The 19,194-nt window shown below is 45.6% G+C and overlaps 1 protein-coding gene and 1 long non-coding RNA gene across 8 annotated transcripts in view; one reads left to right on the top strand and one right to left on the bottom strand.

Moving 5' to 3' along the window:
* LOC114671433 (uncharacterized) overlaps positions 1-10,516 on the top strand; it is a 32,514-nt gene extending 21,998 nt beyond the window's left edge. The window contains exons 2-3 of the long non-coding RNA XR_003721445.2: positions 9,765-9,925; positions 10,325-10,516. This is a non-coding gene — a long non-coding RNA (uncharacterized LOC114671433). The remainder of the gene's footprint in view (positions 1-9,764; positions 9,926-10,324) is intronic.
* DOCK10 (dedicator of cytokinesis 10) overlaps positions 1-19,194 on the bottom strand; it is a 288,958-nt gene that overhangs the window by 5,081 nt on the left and 264,683 nt on the right. For all 7 annotated transcript variants that reach the window (XM_077956660.1, XM_015111181.3, XM_077956661.1 and 4 more), the window contains 5 exons: positions 10,957-11,103; positions 7,701-7,911; positions 5,976-6,166; positions 3,402-3,502; positions 3,070-3,208 (listed from right to left, as the gene is read on the bottom strand). In XM_077956660.1, the coding sequence (XP_077812786.1) occupies positions 3,070-3,208; positions 3,402-3,502; positions 5,976-6,166; positions 7,701-7,911; positions 10,957-11,103 (789 nt within the window). The remainder of the gene's footprint in view (positions 1-3,069; positions 3,209-3,401; positions 3,503-5,975; positions 6,167-7,700; positions 7,912-10,956; positions 11,104-19,194) is intronic.

Here is a 19,194-nt window from a genome sequence, read left to right on the forward strand (position 1 = left end):
GTGCTGAGATGTGCAGGTAGAGTGTGGGGGCATGGGGGGGCACGGGTGCTGAGATGTGCAGGTAGAGCGTGGGGGTATGGCGGGGAGCACGAGTGCTGAGATGTGCAGGTAGAGTGTGGGGGTATGGGGGGGCACGGGTGCTGAGATGTGCAGGTAGAGTGTGGGGGTATGGGGGAGCAGGGGTGCTGAGATGTACAGGTAGAGCGTGGCGGTATGGGGGAGCAGGGGTGCTTAGATGTGCAGGTAGAGCATGGGGGTATGGGGGAGCAGGGGTGCTGAGATGTACAGGTAGAGGGTGGGGGTATGGGAAGGCACAGGTGCTGAGATGTACAGGTAGAATGTGGGGGTATAGGGGGGAGCACGGGTGCTGAGATGTGCAGGTAGAGCGTGGGGGTATGGGGGGCATGGGTGCTGAGATGTACAGGTAGAGCGTGGGGGTATGGGGGAGCACAGGTGCTTAGATGTGCAGGTAGAGTGTGGGGGCATGGGGGGCACGGGTGCTGAGATGTACAGGTAGAGCGTGGGGGCATGGGGGGTGCACAGGTGCTGAGATGTGCAGGTAGAGTGTGGGGGCATGGGGGGCACGGGTGCTGAGATGTGCAGGTAGAGCGTGGGGGTATGGCGGGGAGCAGGGGTGCTGAGATGTGCAGGTAGAGCGTGGGGGCATGGGGGGCACGGGTGCTGAGATGTACAGGTAGAGTGTGGGGGCATGGGGGGGAGCACGGGTGCTGAGATGTGCAGGTAGAGCGTGGGGGTATGGCGGGGAGCAGGGGTGCTGAGATGTGCAGGTAGAGTGTGGGGGTATGGGGGGCACAGGTGCTGAGATGTACAGGTAGAGCGTGGGGGTATGGGGGGCACGGGTGTTGAGATGTGCAGGTAGAGTGTGGGGGTATGGGGGGCACGGGTGCTGAGATGTGCAGGTAGAGCGTGGGAGTATGGGGGGAGCACAGGTGCTGAGATGTGCAGGTAGAGTGTGGGGGCATGGGGGGCACGGGTGCTGAGATGTGCAGGTAGAGCGTGGGGGTATGGCGGGGAGCAGGGGTGCTGAGATGTGCAGGTAGAGTGTGGGGGCATGGGGGGCACGGGTGCTGAGATGTACAGGTAGAGTGTGGGGGCATGGGGGGGAGCACGGGTGCTGAGATGTGCAGGTAGAGCGTGGGGGTATGGCGGGGAGCAGGGGTGCTGAGATGTGCAGGTAGAGCGTGGGGGTATGGCGGGGAGCAGGGGTGCTGAGATGTGCAGGTAGAGCGTGGGGGTATGGGGGGCACGGGTGCTGAGGTGTACAGGTAGAGCGTGGGGGTATGGGGGGCACGGGTGCTGAGATGTACAGGTAGAGCGTGGGGGTATGGGGGGCACGGGTGCTGAGATGTGCAGGTAGAGTGTGGGGGTATGGGGGGCACGGGTGCTGAGATGTGCAGGTAGAGTGTGGGGGTATGGGGGGCACGGGTGCTGAGATGTGCAGGTAGAGTGTGGGGGTATGGGGGGAGCACGGGTGCTGAGATGTGCAGGTAGAGCGTGGGGGTATGGGAGGGCACGGGTGCTGAGATGTGCAGGTAGAGCATGGGGGTATGGCGGGGAGCACGGGTGCTGAGATGTGCAGGTAGAGTGTGGGGGTATCGGGGGGGAGCACGGATGCTGAGATGTGCAGGTAGAGTGTGGGGGTATGGGCGGGAGCGGGGGTGCTGAGATGTACAGGTAGAGCTTGGGGGTATGGGGGGAGCACGGGTGCTGAGATGTGCAGGTAGAGTGTTGGGTATGGGGGAGCACGGATGCTGAGATGTGCAGGTAGAGTGTGGGGGTATGGGGGGGGAGCACGGATGCTGAGATGTGCAGGTAGAGTGTGGGGGTATGGGCGGGAGCAGGGGTGCTGAGATGTACAGGTAGAGCTTGGGGGTATGGGGGGGAGCACGGGTGCTGAGATGTGCAGGTAGAGTGTTGGGTATGGGGGAGCACGGATGCTGAGATGTGCAGGTAGAGTGTGGGGGTATCGGGGGCACGGGTGCTGAGATGTGCAGGTAGAGCGTGGGGGTATGGGGGGGCACAGGTGCTGAGATGTGCAGGTAGAGCGTGGGGGTATGGGGGGGCACGGGTGCTGAGATGTGCAGGTGGAGCGTGGGGGTATGGGGGGGGCACGGGTGCTGAGATGTGCAGGTAGAGCGTGGGGGGATGGAGGGGCACGGGTGCTGAGATGTGCAGGTAGAGCGTGGGGGGATGGGGGGGCACAGATGCTGAGATGTGCAGGTAGAGCGTGGGGGGATGGGGGGGCACGGGTGCTGAGATGTGCAGGTAGAGCGTGGGGGGATGGGGGGGGCATGGGTGCTGAGATGTGCAGGTGGAGCGTGGGGGTATGGGGGGGGCACGGGTGCTGAGATGTGCAGGTAGAGCGTGGGGGTATTTATGAATTCTAGGAACTTGGCCAGGAAGTAATATTTGGCTTTCAACCAGTTGATTTTTAGCCACCCAAAAAGTACTGAGATGACTGAATGCCCACATTTTGTGTGCAGCCTTACAGAACATGCTGTACACATCCGAGACATCACGGATGACTTGCTTATGGAGTGGGTGGTAGAGTTTTATCTGAATTCTGCACATCTGCAGGAGGCCCAGCCGCCACAGAGGCAGTATTGGTAGCAAACAGCCATGACTAGTCTTGGGGTTCATCCTGAGTATAGTGCAGAGACCCCCTCAACTGTGGACTCCACATCACGGCCTTGGGGTTGTGCGGTCCTCAAACAGGGATGGTGGAGGGTGGCAGCAAACCCTCATGGGAATGCCACCCAGTGTTCCTCAGCATTTGATGGGACTCACATAGTCTAGAAAAACCAAGGGTTCATGTGGACTGTGGAAAGTATCTGGATTCTCATAATCCTTTTCTATAGATTTTTCCCCAACCTGACCTCTGCTTTGGGGCAAGAGGTGGTGTGCACAGGAGAGAAAATAGATCAGCAACATGGCGCTGATGCAGTGATTTCTGCAGCAAGAAAAGGGCCTCTTTCCTGTCCTTCTGGCATTGGGGGTGAAAGGGATTTTCTGTCCACTGATCGCGCATGTGCACCAAGGAGCGCTTACCTGCTCATTCATGATAGTGGAGAGTTCACTGAGCATGTCCTTGTAGTGGGACCTCAGTTCTTCCTGGTACTCCAGCTGGTCCTCTTTGATGAGGCGCTCATTCACGTCAAGGGCCTGCCCACATGCATCTGCAAATTGCCTTTAGCAACAGCATTAAACAAATTAAAAACCAGTCCTTGCAAGTAGCATTGAGTTCAGTGACTGAGTTCAGAGTCAGGCTGCTGATGGACTCTGCCACCTCAGTGAGTTTTGGTGTGATGGATTCTTGGGGGATTGAGGACTCCCTGTCTGAGGAAGTTCAAGGAAGAACATTCCAACAAAGAGAAGCTTACCTGAAGATCTCCTTCAAAAGCTTTACTTGGTTGTCAGGGTACTTCTTTGCATTGGTTTCTTCAAGAAAAGCTCGTGCATAGGCCATTGGCCCGGCATTAACCTGTTGAGAAGAGAATTGGTGGAGGAAGAGCTACCTTCTGCATGGAAGGAGTAGCAACTGTGCACCAATGGTGTGGTACCCCGATCTCACACCCTGCCTTCTAGTCCACTCATTTGTATACCTGACTTAGTTGCCGTCCTCCAACTTGTCAATAAAGCATGAGTCTGAGCTCTACCTTTCATTGACAAACTTCCTAAACTTCAGTCCTTTGCCAGTCCTTCCATTTTTTTTTTTTTGCCATATCTGCACATTACCTGAACTGCTGTTTTTTTTTTCTTCATTGTTTTCTTTGTTGGAGACAGGGTCTCACTCTGTTGCCCAGGCTAGAGTGCAGTGGCATGATCACTGCAGCTTCAAACTACTGGGCTCAAGTAATCCTCTCGCCTCAGCCTCTCAAGTAGCTGGGACTACAGGTGTTTGCTGCCATGCCTGGCTAATTTTTTAAAAAAAGTTTTTCTAGAGATGGAGATGGTCTCACTACATTGTCCTGGCTAGTCTCGAACTCTTGGCCTCAAGCAATCCATCCGCCTCGGCCTCCCAAAGTGCTGGGATTACAGGTATGACCCACCCACCGAATCTGCCGTTTTCTTAATAGCTTTTAAAACTAGACTCACTTCTAGTAACTCCAGGATATTTATTTAAATTGAACATTTGTGAAATCAAATGTTTGAAGTGCTAGTTTTTCTCTGTTAACACTCAGATAAACACATACTACTTTGAAGGGATAACCCACAGTGGTGGTGGTGTGGGCACTGCCCCGGAATCACTGTTTCACTGGCTTCCATTTCATGGTCTGGCTCAAGGAGGCATTTATCAGATTTGCTGAATGAATGCACAATGGGTTCAGTTCATGCTCATGCACATGGATGGCCTCACTTGTGCAGGAGTCCAAATCCTTTAGTGCATAGAAGCTTTTAATGTGGCTGTCAGGCTTGGGAAGGAAAAAGGTAAAAGAAGAAGGAAGCTGACTTCAGGGGCCTGTGACCAGCAGGCATGGCCAGTGTGGCAGATGCAATCACTGGTACTGGGTGTACCATCTTTTGCTTCTTCAGATCCAATCTCCACTTCCCTCCACTCAGCTATGTGCCTAGGGAAGTCATCCTGCATGGGACAGGACCATGGCTCTCATGCTTTCTGGCCTTCTCGGCCCATGGGGGACACAGACAAGGGAGGTAGGGAAGGGAAGAGTGTGGTCAGTGTCAGGATCAGTAGCATTAATTTTTCCTTTGGCTTTTTCTTTCTTTCTTTTTTTTTATTTTTTGAGATGGAGTCTTGCTCTGTCACCCAGGCTGGAGTGCAATGGTGCGATCTCAGTTCACTGCAACCTCCACCTCCCAGGTTCAAGCAATTATCCTGCCTCAGCTTCCCAAGTAGCTGGGATCACAGGCGTGTGCCACCACGCTTGGCTAATTTTTGTATTTTTAGTAGAGCTGGGGTTTCACCATGTTGGCGAGGCTGGTCTCGAACTCTTGACCTCAAGTGATCCATCCGCTTCAGCCTCCCAAAGTGCTGGGATTACAGGCATGAGCCACTGTGTCCAGCCTTCTTTGGCTTTTAGGCTCCAATACAGCTGTGCAGGGTGCTACTACTGATCTTCCTTTATTTTAAAATTTAATACTTTGTTCCTTATGAATACTTAGGATCAATTTATTAATACAATAAATAAAAATTCATGCCTTATTCCTGAGTTACTTGGGGCTTCCTTTAATTTTGTGCCCGAGGTGAGTGCCTTACTCACCTCACCTGCCTGGCTCTGGTCAGAGTACTAGGCCCCAGGCTTCCTGCTTGCAGAAGCCTCCCTGTCACCAGCTGAAGCCCCTCCTGTCTACTTGTCTGTCATGAGACGCACCTCTCAGCTCCCCTGTCTGCTTCCACTAACCCTCCTCTGCTTGCATCTTCAGGTCTAGGCTGGTCACACCGCCTGAGTGCTGCCAGTCCCTGTGCCAGCCCTTTCTGGCTTTCCCAAATGCCGCACACACTTTTGGGAACAGTTTATTTACTCTATCCTCCTCAATCACTCACTGAGCATGCCAGCTGCTTCCTGTCACAGCTCTGCCAGACAGATAAACATGTATGCACCTTTTATGAACTAGTAATCATTCTTTTTTGGATTTGTTTCGGAATGATTTTTTAAGGCCCTTAATGACAAATGTGTACAAGAATGTGGTGTTTCTTCATTTGTTAATTCATTTGTTAGTATACAGATATAGGACACAGCTATCCATAGAAGATGGGATAGCAGAGTGGAGGAAGAATACATTTTATTTCAGCTAAACCTAAGAAAGAGATATCTACAGGTTTCGAGTAACGTTAATGCACATTGACAACTCGAAGCAATTTTAAAGACCCAGATAAAGGTGTTCTCACAAACAGAAAAATGTTTCTTATATTCTTTGTAAACAAAGTTCCCAGGGCATTTTCCACCCAGTTTCATTGGCCATGTGCATCTCAGCCCTGGGCAATGCTTACTCACCTTCACGCTGACACTTCCTTGCAGTTTGAGCTGCAGTCTGATCATGTCCACTTCTTCCATTGTGCAAAGCTGATTAAGCTCAGAAACCTTCTTGGACATCTCGTCAATTGCCACTTCAATTGGATTCAGTTCTGTGCTCGATTGGCTAACAACTTGTATTCTCTTCTTCACGTAGGGGAACAGGTGACTCGCTGCACAAAAGCCATACAAAAGGGATTTCAAGGTTGAGGATTAGTGAAGAGTCAAGGGTTTCCCTGAAGGACCAGAGAATCACCTATCATTTCACAGCACATGGCACCTTCCATTCTGCATGCTTTTCATGCGTGGGAATTACTTTTTCTGCTAGGTGCCATCCTCTCTCATACCTCTTAGCTTTTGCCCAAACTCCTTTGACCTGTTGTGCTCTTCTGCCTCCACTGCTAACAGGCCCTCATTCTCAGGGCTGTTTTAGGCCTTTAGATTTTTTTTTCTTTTTTTTTGAGATGGAGTCTCACTGTGTCGCCAGGCTGGAGTGCAGTGGCACGATCTTGGCTCACTGCAATCTCTGCCTTCCGGGTTCAAGTGATTCTCCTGCCTCAGCCTCCCAAGTAGCTAGGACTACAGGTGTACACCACCATGTCCAGCTAATTTTTGTATTTTTAGTAGAGATGGGGTTTCACCATGTTGACCAGGATGGTCTTGATTTCTTGACCTCATGATCCATCCACCTTCGCCTCCCAATGTGCTGGGATTACAGGCGTGAGCCACCGCACCCAGCTAGCCTTTAGAATTTTGAAACACTGAAAAGATTAAAGCTTCCACAGCAACTTGTAATTCATATAAAAACTATACTAACCCACAATACAGAATGCCTAAATATATGCCAAATAGTATATATTGATACAGCTTTGTTGTGGCTTTTTTATTTCAAAAGTTCTGGATACATTTGCTGAAGGCAGATGCTTGTCACAGTTTAGACGTCAGTGCTATGGACAGGCTGTAGCCTAATCCGAGATGGCCCAGTTCTCAAAGCGGGTTACTGACCATTTCCTCCAGAATGCCCTTGCTCACCTTGCAGCCAGCCTTAGGAGCCCCCACGGGTGCTCTTGTTTCATTTCTCATGCTCTGCTCACCTGAAATTCTTGCCTTACTTGGTTCTTTCTCCCACCAGACTGTGAGCACCTTGAGGGCAAGAATCATGTTTCATTTGCGTTGCCAGTACCTAGAACAGTGCCCAGCCCCTAGTAGGGCCTCATTAAATGTGTGTTGAGGAAATGAAAGGATGACTAGCTCATAGCATGGATCTAGAGAGCGCATGGAGGGATATTGGAGATCCACATCTGCATTAGCTCTACAGATGAAGAATCTGAATCCCAGAGTGGTGGTTTAGAATGTCGCCCCAAAGCACACGATGAGAGCTGCTAACCCTGAAACACTTGAAGGTAGACTTAGAGGAAAGTTCAGAGTGCCTTGTGCCTTTCCCAAGGCACTGACCCCATGACCCTTCACACTTACAACCTAAAGGGAACAGGTATGCAAAGCAACTCTTTTGACAATTTCTCCTCTGGTTGACTTCTGTTAATAGAGAATAAAGAGATGGAAATCTCTTCTTGGCAAACGTTTCCAAGTTAGCACATTTTGAGTACTTCTCTGCAGGACTGAAATAACTCTTGATTCCTACTGATCCAGCCCTATGTTCCTGTGCTGGAACAGGTGCACACATGTGGCCCGGCTGCCTGCACCTACTTGTCAGGATTGTCCGTCGCTTGCACTGCTCCGCCACTCCACCGTGCTTCTTGCCCGACAGCGTGAAGGGCGTCTCGAAGACAAAGCGGTTGATGTTGTGGTGCATTTCGAAATCTGTCTTCCGGTCTTCGACTTCCTTTTCCTCAAAGAATGGCGTGACATAGGTCACCTGGATGTAGGCATATTTGGGGTCCAAATCCTTGGGGTTTACCTGTGTTAACAGATTATGGGCAAAGTGAGTGGTGTGCCCTGGAGTGCTCCTGAAAGCAGGAAGCTCCCATTCCCTCAGCTTGCATACCAACGAGGCTGTGCCTCTCCCCTTGGAGAAAAATAGGCAGTCACATCATATCAGAGCTAGGCAGGATCACAGAGAGAATAAAGGTTGGACTGCACCTGAGCAGCCTGGTCTGTAGAGGGGGGATTGGAGCCAGCTCACCAAGTAGCTGAGGCTCTTCCAGATGTGCCTGGTTGTGGCATGTTATTTAGTCCTTTATTTTCTCTCTTCGCTGTAATGAATGTTCAATCACCTTTGTCTGGAATGCAAACTTCTTTTATTTCTTAATTTTATTCATTATTATTGTTATTATTTTTTGAGACAGGGTCTTGCTCAGTCTCCTAGGCTGGAGTGCAGTGACATGATCTCGGCTCAGTGCAACCTCCGCCTCCTGGGTTCAAGTGATTTTCCTGCCTCAGATTCTCTAGTAGCTGAGATTACAGGCATGTGCCAACACACCTAGCTAATTTTTGTATTTTTAGTACAGAGGGTGTTGAGAGATCTGTCGTCTAGGCCTCCCAAAATGCTGGGATTACAGCCATGGGCCACTGCACCCAGCCCTAGAATGCAAGCTTCTTGACAGTATTTCAAATGAAAACTTTTAAAAAATATATTTTGGTCCCTCTATGATTTTACCCATGTATCTAGACTGGGGCCACTGGCTTTGGGCTTGTGGCAAGGAGGGAGGTTCCTTGTTTTATTTAGCAGATTAGCTGAGGAGCCTATTACATGATTGCGAAATTTTGTAGTTTTAATGTCAGGATCCTTCTCTAATCTGTAACAAGTCATCCTACGCATTTTTAAAAAATTCAACTCTGCTTTGGGGAGTGAGTTTGACAAATAGCAAGGAAGACAGGCTGGGGGTACTAAGAAAATCCAGGAAATCACACTTGCTCTCCTTTGGAGTTGGAAGAGATGGCGTTCTCAGCTTCTTTTCTAATGAAACCTCAAAGAATTTAAAAAATTCTTCCAGTTTTCTCCATCTGTCTACCCATCCGCTGCCTATCCAGTCCCAGAGATTTGAGGGACCTCCTGAATTTATTTGTAATGCTACTACTAATTACACTATAAGGTGGGTATAATTGTAACCATTTTACAGATCAAAAATAGAGATTTAGAGTGACCAACTAATTTCTCTAAGATTATCAGCTGATAGGTGGTGGGATGGTAGAATGAAGACTCAAGTTGTTCTGATACCAAATTTGGCATTTTCTCATCCCCCACGCTGCCCCAGGAACTCTGTGCATACTTTCTACTTTGGAGAGCCAGTAACACAGTAGTTCCAGCTGCCTGCCTTTCTGGGGAAGGTGACTGTAGCCATCAAGCTGAGAAGGAGAATGATGAATGCACTCACAAAAATTTCTGCCCAGACTCAGGGATTTCATGCCCAGATGCCTCCAAACTTGAGTTTGTAAAAGAGGACAGAAAAAAAAAAAAAAAAAAGAAAAGACTTGTATAGCCCAATAGGACTGTATGCCATTGGGCAAAAACCATCTTTTCCAGCTCCATCTTCTGCCACACTCTTCTATCCAACCTGTGTTTCAAAGGCCTGCCATTCTCTACACATATCTCCCTCTTTCATTCCTCCCCATCATTGCATGTGCTGGGCTTCTCAGCATGCCCTTTGCTTCCAGCAAACTAACTCAAACATCATCCCTTCTATGTAATGCTGCCCAACCAAGAATGAGCTGTTAAGAGAGGTCCCCTGCCCTGAGCTTTCCTTGTACAACTTGGACTTTGACTCTCTGGTGATACTTGATTGTAATCTATTTAATTGGCTGTTTGCACAGGTCCTTCTCTTCTTAGCCCCATGTGAACTGTGAGCTCCAGAAGGAAGAGACCCTGTGTGCCTCATCTCCAGTTCTGGGCTTGGCATTCAGTAGGCATTTGATAGAGGTTGCCTAACTGAACAAGAGTGTATAAGAAGATGCTGAGTAATCTAAGAGAAGAGGTAAGTATTTGCTTTCAGGAGCCAAGAGGAGGGTAACTGAATGTTCAAAGGTTAATGTAATGTAACTGGCAAGTCTGCCTCTATTATAGGGGACAGCTTTCAAAATTGGTGTGGCCTACTGTGATGGTTAATATTAAATGTCAACCTGATTGGATTGAAGGATGCAAAGTATTTTTCCTGGGTGTGTCCATTGAGGGTGTCGCTAAAGGAGATTAACATTTGAGTCAGTGAACTGGGTGGGAGAGGCAGACCTGCTCTCAATCTGGGTGGGCACCATCTAATCAGCTGCCAGTACAGCCAGGATAAAAGCAGGCAGAGGGATGTGCAAGGACTAGACTGGCTAAGTCTCTGACCTCCATCTTTCTCCTGTGCTGGATGCTTCCTGCCTTCTAACATCAGACTCCTCCAAGTTCTTCAGCTTTTGGACTCCTGGACTTACACCAGTGATCTGCCAGGGGCTCTCGGGCCTGCAGCCACAGATTGAATGCTGCACTGTCAACTTCCTTACTTTTGATGCTTTGGGACACAAGACTGGTTTCCTTGCTCCTCCGCTTGCGGATGGCCTATTGTGAGACTTCACCCTGTGATCGTGTGAGTCAATATTCCTTAATCAACTCCCTTTCATATATACATCTATTAGTCCTGTTCCTCTAGAGAACCCTGACTAATACGCCTAGGAAGACTTCCCTGACAATAAATATTTTCAATTTGCTGTTTTCTCCAGTTCCACCACTGAGCCCAATTACTTTAAGGCTTTGATTGCTATTCAAATGCAAATAACCAATGGAGACATAGAGAATTTACTAAGATCTTTTTAAAAGTTACCCAAATAAACACATATAATGTTTTTGACTCTTCTTCCCTCAAATTACTAACCAACTAACCAACCAATAGGCAAACAAGCAAAACATCTAAAATCGTTTTAGTAGTTTACTTTGCATCATCAGGCAGAAAATGAAAACTTAATGTGGTTAAAGAATAAAAAACTCAGTCAATTGTTAGCACTTGCATGAAAACTGATTTTCCTCTACCTTGTTGGAATCCTGGATTATCTTCACATTGTCTGCTCCAAATTTATCTGCATAGAGCTTGAGGAGTCTTTGGGAAATCTCGGACAGACCTGTCAGCTTAGGCTCTTTATAAATATACTCTTTACCTTCTTCTTCTTCAAAAAAGCCCTATGGAACATAATGAACCACCAATTTTATTAGAGAATGCTAATCATAAATCAAAAGCAAAACAAAAAGCCATTTACTTAAAAAATATATACAGTTTTTGGTTGTCATCCAATCCATTGGTTAACACCCTATAACATTCAAAATCAGAGAAAACACAGTGAAGAAAATAAAATATCATCTTATAATCAGACATTAATGTAAATATTTCCTAGCCAGGCCAAAGAAACTCATGAAATATTTTGCAAATACTGTTTTCTCTATTTGTAGAACTCAATGGTACTACCTACTTGCATATATTTTGGGGGAAGCATGCCCTCTTGTGGTAGCTTGGGGTAGAACATGAAATATGGAGCAATTTTTTGCAGCAAAGAGCAGTCAGTATCCTTTTTAATAAGATCTTCTATAAGTCTTTGAAACTAACATAGGAAATGTGTACGGCATGTAAAGCTATTTAAATGGGCTGACGTGCATCCCACATAATCTTCGATGAAAAATCACAAGACTTTATATAGTTGTCGTAACAGAAATTACATGTGTTATGCTCCCAAGTACTGCTATTTAAAAAATAACTTTACGTCAACATGACTTCAGGGACCTGCTGAAACTTAGCTATATGTAACTTAATCATGCAATCTACCTTACTAAGAGATCTTTTACATTCTTGGAAAGGAAGACATTATAGGATTAAAAATAGCAACCATATCATCATTTTTATTCCACAAGAGCAAGTAGGTTTTAGCCTCTATTAATTTATTTGTCTGGTTGGAAGCAGAGGGAAGGGAAGATTCTATTATCTGAAGATAACTAAGTGAAGCAATCTTTATAATTCCTTCTCTTTGAAGAGACACAGAAGCATTTTTCCTGTGGAATACATGTGGCCTCAGAATACCAGATTAAGTTTGGAGTTAAGAACCCAAGAATATCTGGTTTCTTTTTTTTTTTTTTTTTGGTAGAGTCTTGCTCTGTCGCCCAGGCTGGAGTGCAGAGGTGTGATCTTGGCTCACTGCAACCTCTGCCTCCTGGATTCAAGTGATTCTCCTGCTTCGGCCTCCCAAGTAGCTGGGACTACAGATGTGTGCCACCACGCCCAGCTAATTTTTGTATTTTTAATTGAGATGGAGTTTTGCCATGTTGGCGAACTCGAACTCTTGACCTCAGATGATCCACCCACCTTGGCCTCCCAAAGTGCTGGAATTACAGGCTATATCTGGTTTCTCCTGATTGTAGAGTTGACCCATAAGGAAATGGCTTTTGAGGTCTGGGTGAAGACACTGGACGTCAAAAGGAAACTTAGCCATATTAAAAAATCACTTTTGACTATTTAAAAATTATATGATAAAAAAAGCATAGGTGGCCGGGTGCGGTGGCTCACGCCTGTAATCCCAGCACTTTGGGAAGCTGAGGCAGGTGGATCATGAGGTCAGGAGATCGAGACCATCCTGGTTAACACGGTGAAACTCTGTCTCTACTAAAAATACAAAAAAACTAGCCAGGCGTGGTGGCGGGCACCTGTAGTCCCAGCTACTCGGGAGGCTGAGGCAGGAGAATGGCGTGAACCTGGGAGGCGGAGCTTGCCGTGAGCCGAGATTGTGCACTGCACTCCAGAATGGGCGAAAGAGCGAGACTCCGTCTCAAAAAAAAAAAAAAAAAAAAGCATAGGCAAAGTGTTCCAGTGCTATGTTTTTTCATGGTTAATGTGAGACAATCTAAGAATATTGATTAAACTCAAATCTGTATGATGCTTTATACTTCAAAAGCACTTTCATACATGCAAATGGGATCATCTTTAACAGGGTAATTTGTATTCTAAGTGTACTGTAGCTGTACCTTTGCAGAAGCAAATGAATAAGGTCTACTCCATAGTGGAATTCTTGCCAATCAGGTAATCGCCTGCTTCCTTGCACATCTGCCTAATTGACTTTGGGCTTTCTAAAGGCAGGAAGTGTGTCTTCAACGTTGCATGCCCAGTGTTTAGCATAATGCCTGGTCTTTAGGGGGAGGTCACTCTATTTGTTGCGTAAGCAGATGAATGAAAGAATTCTTAAAGGGCATACATCTTAAACAGGCGTATATGCACCAGGCATAACTGGAAAATAGTCCATGGCTTTAAATAAAGATGTTTTTAATGAACAATTTCTTCGAGAAATGTTCAAGACAAAATACAAGTAATTATAAGTGCCTTGACCCCAAACTTCTACAAAGTGTCATATGATGTTGAAAGCATGAAAAGCAGCTCCCTGTCATTCCTGTAGATTTCACAGGGGTAGTGAGGTCTGACTCCACTCCCACATGACTTCCAGCCTGCTATGTTTTTTTCTGTTGCTGTCTTTGTGGAGTTTTGTCTGATTCAAGGTCAGGAGTTAGTGGCTACAATTGACAGACTGACACATCAGAGAAATAAGACCTTCTAAAGCCTTCAGGCAGGATCCTCATGGGGCTAAAGCTGAAGCAACATTTGCAACTTCAATTTCAAGGAGAAAAATGTCTCTAAGGTTCAGGAAAAGATTTTTTATTTTTCACCATAGTGTGAAAACTAGTACAAAGACACATTTTCACTGTAAACCCCTGACAAATTTCTGAATCTAGAGTGAGCAGAAAATGAGTGGTAGGAGGCAGGTAAAAATTGCCATCATCGGCCGGGCACGGTCGTTCATTCCTGTAATCCCAGCACTTTGAGAGGCCAAGGTGGGTGGATCATAAGGTCAAGAGATGGAGACCATCCTGGCCAACATAGTGAAACGCTTTCTCTACTAAAAATACAAAAATTAGCTGGACATGGTGACGCATGCCTGTAGTCCCAGCTACTGAGGAGGCTGAGGCAGGAGAATCACTCGGAGGCGGAGGTTGCAGTGAGCCAAGTTTGAGCCACTGCACTCCAGCCTGGGCGACAGAGTGAGACTCTGTCTAAAAAAAAAAAAAAAAAAAAAAAAAAAATTGCCATCATCGTGACTTTTGTGGCCTTGTTCATAACCTGTGGCTTTCTTTCATCCCTCCTCCTTGGGCTATGGGGTGGGAAAATTCAGACTCAGCAACCTACTGGGGGGTTGTAAGGACCACACCTGGTAATCAGATGGCCTTTGGTGAGTGCTAGCTATGTTGAGGATGGTAATGATGATGATGCTGGTGGTGATGACAACAATGACGAAAAAACTCGGTATCTATAAAGCAATTTGAGTTCTGGCTTTTATGCAGCGTAACTCAGTGTTCAGTGCTTGAAAATACATACTTTCAGCTTCTCTTGCTTAGGCAATGAAGTTTTTCTTATTATAAAAGGTCTATTGAAGCTCATTTGAATATTTTGGTAACTGATAAATTAGAGATTGGAACCTTTTTCTAAAGAGCTTGGAAAGGTAAACCTGTTTTGTAAAATGAGTAAGAAGGAGATGGAGGAGCAGAATAAAGCGTTTAATCTGCTGTCCACTGGGGTTTCTGTAAACAGTTTTGAAGCCAGACAAATGGCAGCTCTGAAAATGTTTGGAATGCAGGCTCACCTTATACCCAGGGAAGCTATCAAAGCAAAGCCCACTGAGCTCCAGGCACTATCTGAAGGAAGGCTTCAATTTCAGCTCTGTCTATGATATAAATGATTTATAAACAGGGACACAGAGTGACAAAAACCAGGGTCAGTTTCTCTTTTGCTTTAGCCCCAAGTTTATAAGCTGACTGAATTTCAAGGCAATGGGAAAGGTGATCTCTGCACTTCCCTTGCTAGTTTGATTTTTAAAATGTCATTTTGCAATGCAATAAACACCTTCATCTGCTCTGGTCAAGAAAGAACATACCCTGGTTAAACAAGGACTGTATGAATTATGAAACTTTAAGGCAATACATTATGGTAAAAATGTACTTCCATAAACTGACAACTAAAAGCATTGACTCCTCCTCAGATGCTTTTGCAGGTACGTTAGCATCTTGCAATGTCCCTGGATCATCACTGTGATGTCAAATATCAGGGCCCCTGGTATTATATTAGACTCATTCAAAGTTCACAAAGAGAAGAATGTATTTGAAGAGGAATCTAGTATACAAAAGATGGGCCAGAAAATGTCAATACGAGGCTAAATGCTAAGAGAAAAGAAGCTACATGAATGAATTTCTCTGCATTCATATAGCTTCTCTTAGCATATACATCAGAACTCAATTATGATGTTCATACGGTATAGATATGTGGCCTAGATCAGCGACTTTCCTATAGGCGGAGAGCTATATCATGTCTCAAAGTGGAGATGGCGGTTTTCCACACTACACATGCACCTTCCCTCCTCCCCCAAATTCCTTTTTTATTAAGATCCTGAGATGCAAGTACACCCATGTAGGCATGACTGCAAATTACGGAATCTATGGCCTTTGGTGGATAGAATAAAATTCTCCCAGGTCTTTTATTTAATTAATTCCAGGGGCATCTGATATTTTGTTATGTAATGGGTATTCACTTGCTTTCATGTTAAATACCAGGGCCTAAGGACTTCATTGATTATAGTTGATGTTTGCTCACTGCTGCTGTTTCATTACTGTGGAAATCAATACTTCAGGGACACTTTGGAGGACACTTTGTATAGGCTGCTGTATGTCAAATTTCCATATTGATGCTGATGCCGGGTGTTGCATTAGACAGTTCATGTTGTGCAAGACTTGCATTTTTGTAAAGTTCCTGCTATGAACGATCAGTTTTATTTATACTTGTTTTCTAGTGTCTGGCTCATTACAGACACAGTATTAATACCTCAGCCAAAACTATAAAATGAGAGCAGTGGTCTACATGGGACACTAAAAAAATGTACCCAAAGGCCTTTGTGCAGGCAAAGAGCCTATTGCATGTCATATTTCCATAATCTTTTTAACATCATTGCAAGGCATGTCAACTTGGATATTAAAAGGTAACTTTCATACCATATGGGACATAAAGCACCATTATGAATAAGAAATTATTTCTGACCGTGGGGATTATGCTAATCAAGTAGTCAAGATTTTATCTTAAATCTTTGGAACCTTCATTCTGTACACGTTCTGGGGAATGCTGGAGTCTGCTTGGTATTTATTTATCATCGAGTGTGAAGTGATGTGTGCTGTCTGCTCCTGTTGAATCCCGCAGTTCTCACTCTCCATGTGGTATCTTGAGACAGGCATTTGAATCTCGTCTAAGCAGTGATGACTGAGGCTGTGATTTGCTGTTTATCAGGACAACCTCCATTAGTTCTCGTTCAAAGGTAGCTGGGTTTGAGCTTATGGAGTGTCGTGCTTAGGCAGGTTCTCAGTCAGAGGATTTAACAAAACACTTTGCGTTTTAAGCTCAGACTGGAATTTATTTATTTTTATTTTTATTTTATTTATTTATTTTTTTGAGATGGAGGCTCACTCTGTCACCCAGGCTGGAGTGCAGTGGCGCGATCTCGGCTCACTGCAAGCTCCGCCTCCCAGGTTCACGCCATTCTCCTGCCTCAGCCTCCCGAGTAGCTGGGACTACAGGGGCCCGCCACCACGCCCGGCTAATTTTTGAATTTTAAGTAGAGACAGGGTTTCACCGTGTTAGCCACGATGGTCTCGATCTCCTGACCTCGTGATCCGCCCTCCTCAGCCTCCTAAAGTGCTGGGACTACAGGCGTGAGCCACTGCGCCCGGCCTTGGAATTTTTTACAAAGACAAGTGAGAGTACTGCAGCATTAAAAAAAAAAAATCAGGTGCAAAATCAGCACACTTTACTGAGGAGTCTGAAAGAAAAATAAAGTTAGGTCATTTGCAAGGGCCCCCCCAATGCTTCCCCACTGCCCCCCTCAGTCTATTTAGTACAGGGGTTTTCAAGTATTCTTTTAGTAGGTGAGTTAAGGGCCCATAATCCCAAATTTATAAATGAACATAGAAAATGCTGATATGGTATGAATGTGGGAAGGAATTTAAAGAATTACAAAAAAGTATGTACTGGTCAGACAAGTAGGGCTGAATATGAACAATGTGTGAATATTAAATGTTTTCTCTTTCCAGCTTAACTGACAATAATTATGTTGAACCATATAAAGTTGCCATTTTTGCACATAAAAAAGTGATTGAATATAGGCAATTTCATATGGCTCAAAATAAGATGAAGAAAATCCTTTGTCACAGAGCTCTGGGTACTGGCAGGTTATTTTGGACATGGCTTGTTCTCCAAATTTCTTACCTTGCTCCCTTCTGCATCTCTGGAGACTTACCCAGACGTATTGGGTAAAGATTTATTCCCCAGTTCATCTTTTATGTTGGGAATTACTCCCATCACCTCTGAGAATGCTCAGAGCTCACCACCATAGACCCCCATCTCTCTAAGACACTCCTTTGGAAAAAACACAGTTTTTTCAGTATCTTGGGAGGTGTCCACCAATAACCATCACTCCAACTTCCAAAATTCTGACCATTCTGTTCTTAATAAGCTGCAGCTCATAGTGGCCTGAAATAAGTAGACAATCTACAATACCAAGTCTATGCTACGTATATTTAAGATACGTGGTACCCATACTTATCTCTGTGTGTGTTTGTGTATGTAAGGCTTTCAGACTACATCTACCTTTAGGCAGAAAGATAGCATGTATGAAAAACAAAGGATACATTTTTTGTAATTCAGATAACTGGCATAAACTAACTTAAAGAGATGCAGGATGATTCCAAAAATGAATGAAAGCAGGATTATCTCACCCTTCGTACCAAATGTTGATTTGCACAAAAAGGTTAAGTTTCAGTAAAACCATACAGAGGGAAGTGTGAGAGGTGTTAGAGCATGCAAATGGAGAGCAAGAGTGAGTGAGAACTTACCACGGCCTGGAACAATCAAGACCAAAAGAAGAAAAGAGTAAACATCTGCATTAAAAACTAGTTGAAAAGCAGTGTGATTCACTTCTACCTGCTTTAGAGCCCGTGTCTCAGATAGTGGTTGCAGCAACCATCTGGTAGGCAATCCTGTTTTCATGATCAGGTTATCAATGATTTTTTTTACTTTTTCATTGGAAGGAATGCCTGAGGCGTTACAGAGTCATGTCTTGGTGACCCAGAAGCACATCTTTTGTGCTACTTCTGTGCTGCCCAGTTAGCCTGTGGCCATCTCCCTTGAAACTCTGTTTTTCCCTTTCAATTCTTCTGCTCCCACATCCCCTTCCCTACTTACAGCATTTTCTGCCACTTTTCTTGCTGTCTCACCAGTGTCACAAATTGTATATTTTCTTCGTAGCTTCCCAAATGGCTCCAAAGTGTCATTTTCTCTTTTCTCTCTTCCTCTTCTGAAGGTTCCCACACCTCGCTCTCTCCCCATCTATGTTCTCACTTCAGATAGTTCAGATTCTTTTCCATGGACCCCCAAAATGTCTAAATTTGCTTTTTATATTCTATAGATTGTTTATGCAGATCCCCATTTTTCAGACCATTAGTTTCTCTGTCTCCACTATCCTGATGTTGCTGTGTCCTGAGAAAAATCCTGGTTGGATTAATTTGTTTATAATAAGTGGCTACTTGGTGATACTTCTCCTTTCCAGGTAGAAAGTATCTAGCTTTATTAATTCAGAGGTTCTTTTTTTTCTTTCTTTTCTTTTTTTTTTTTGAGACGGAGTCTCACTCTTGTCACCTAGGCTAGAGTGCAGTGGCGCGATCTCGGCTCACTGCAAGCTGTACCTCCCGGGTTCATGCGATTCTCCTGCCTCAGTCTCCCGAGTAACTGGGACTACAGGCACCCTCCACCACACCCGGCTAATTTTTTGTATTTTTAGTAGAGACAAGGTTTCAGCTTGTTAGCCAGGATGGTCTCGATCTCCTGACCTCATGATCCGCCCGCCTTGGCCTCCCAAAGTGCTGGGATTACAGGCGTGAGCCACGGCACTCAGCCCAGAGGTTAGTTTTTAAGCTGCTTTTGGTGAGCAGAGGAAAATATGTACTTTTCAAACAACTTCAATGGGGAGTGACCTAGAATAACATGCTGGAGTTGACTCCTGCTGCTGCAGCCTTAAGAACAAGAAGCTGAGGCCGGGCACGGTGGCTCACGCCTGTAATCCCAACATTTTGGGAGGCTGAGGTGGGTGGATCACAAGAGGTCAGGAGTTCAAGACCAGCCTGGCCAACATAATGAAATCCTGTCTC

The sequence above is a fragment of the Macaca mulatta genome, chromosome 12 (assembly GCF_049350105.2).
Source record: "Macaca mulatta isolate MMU2019108-1 chromosome 12, T2T-MMU8v2.0, whole genome shotgun sequence".
Taxonomy (NCBI): domain Eukaryota; kingdom Metazoa; phylum Chordata; class Mammalia; order Primates; family Cercopithecidae; genus Macaca; species Macaca mulatta.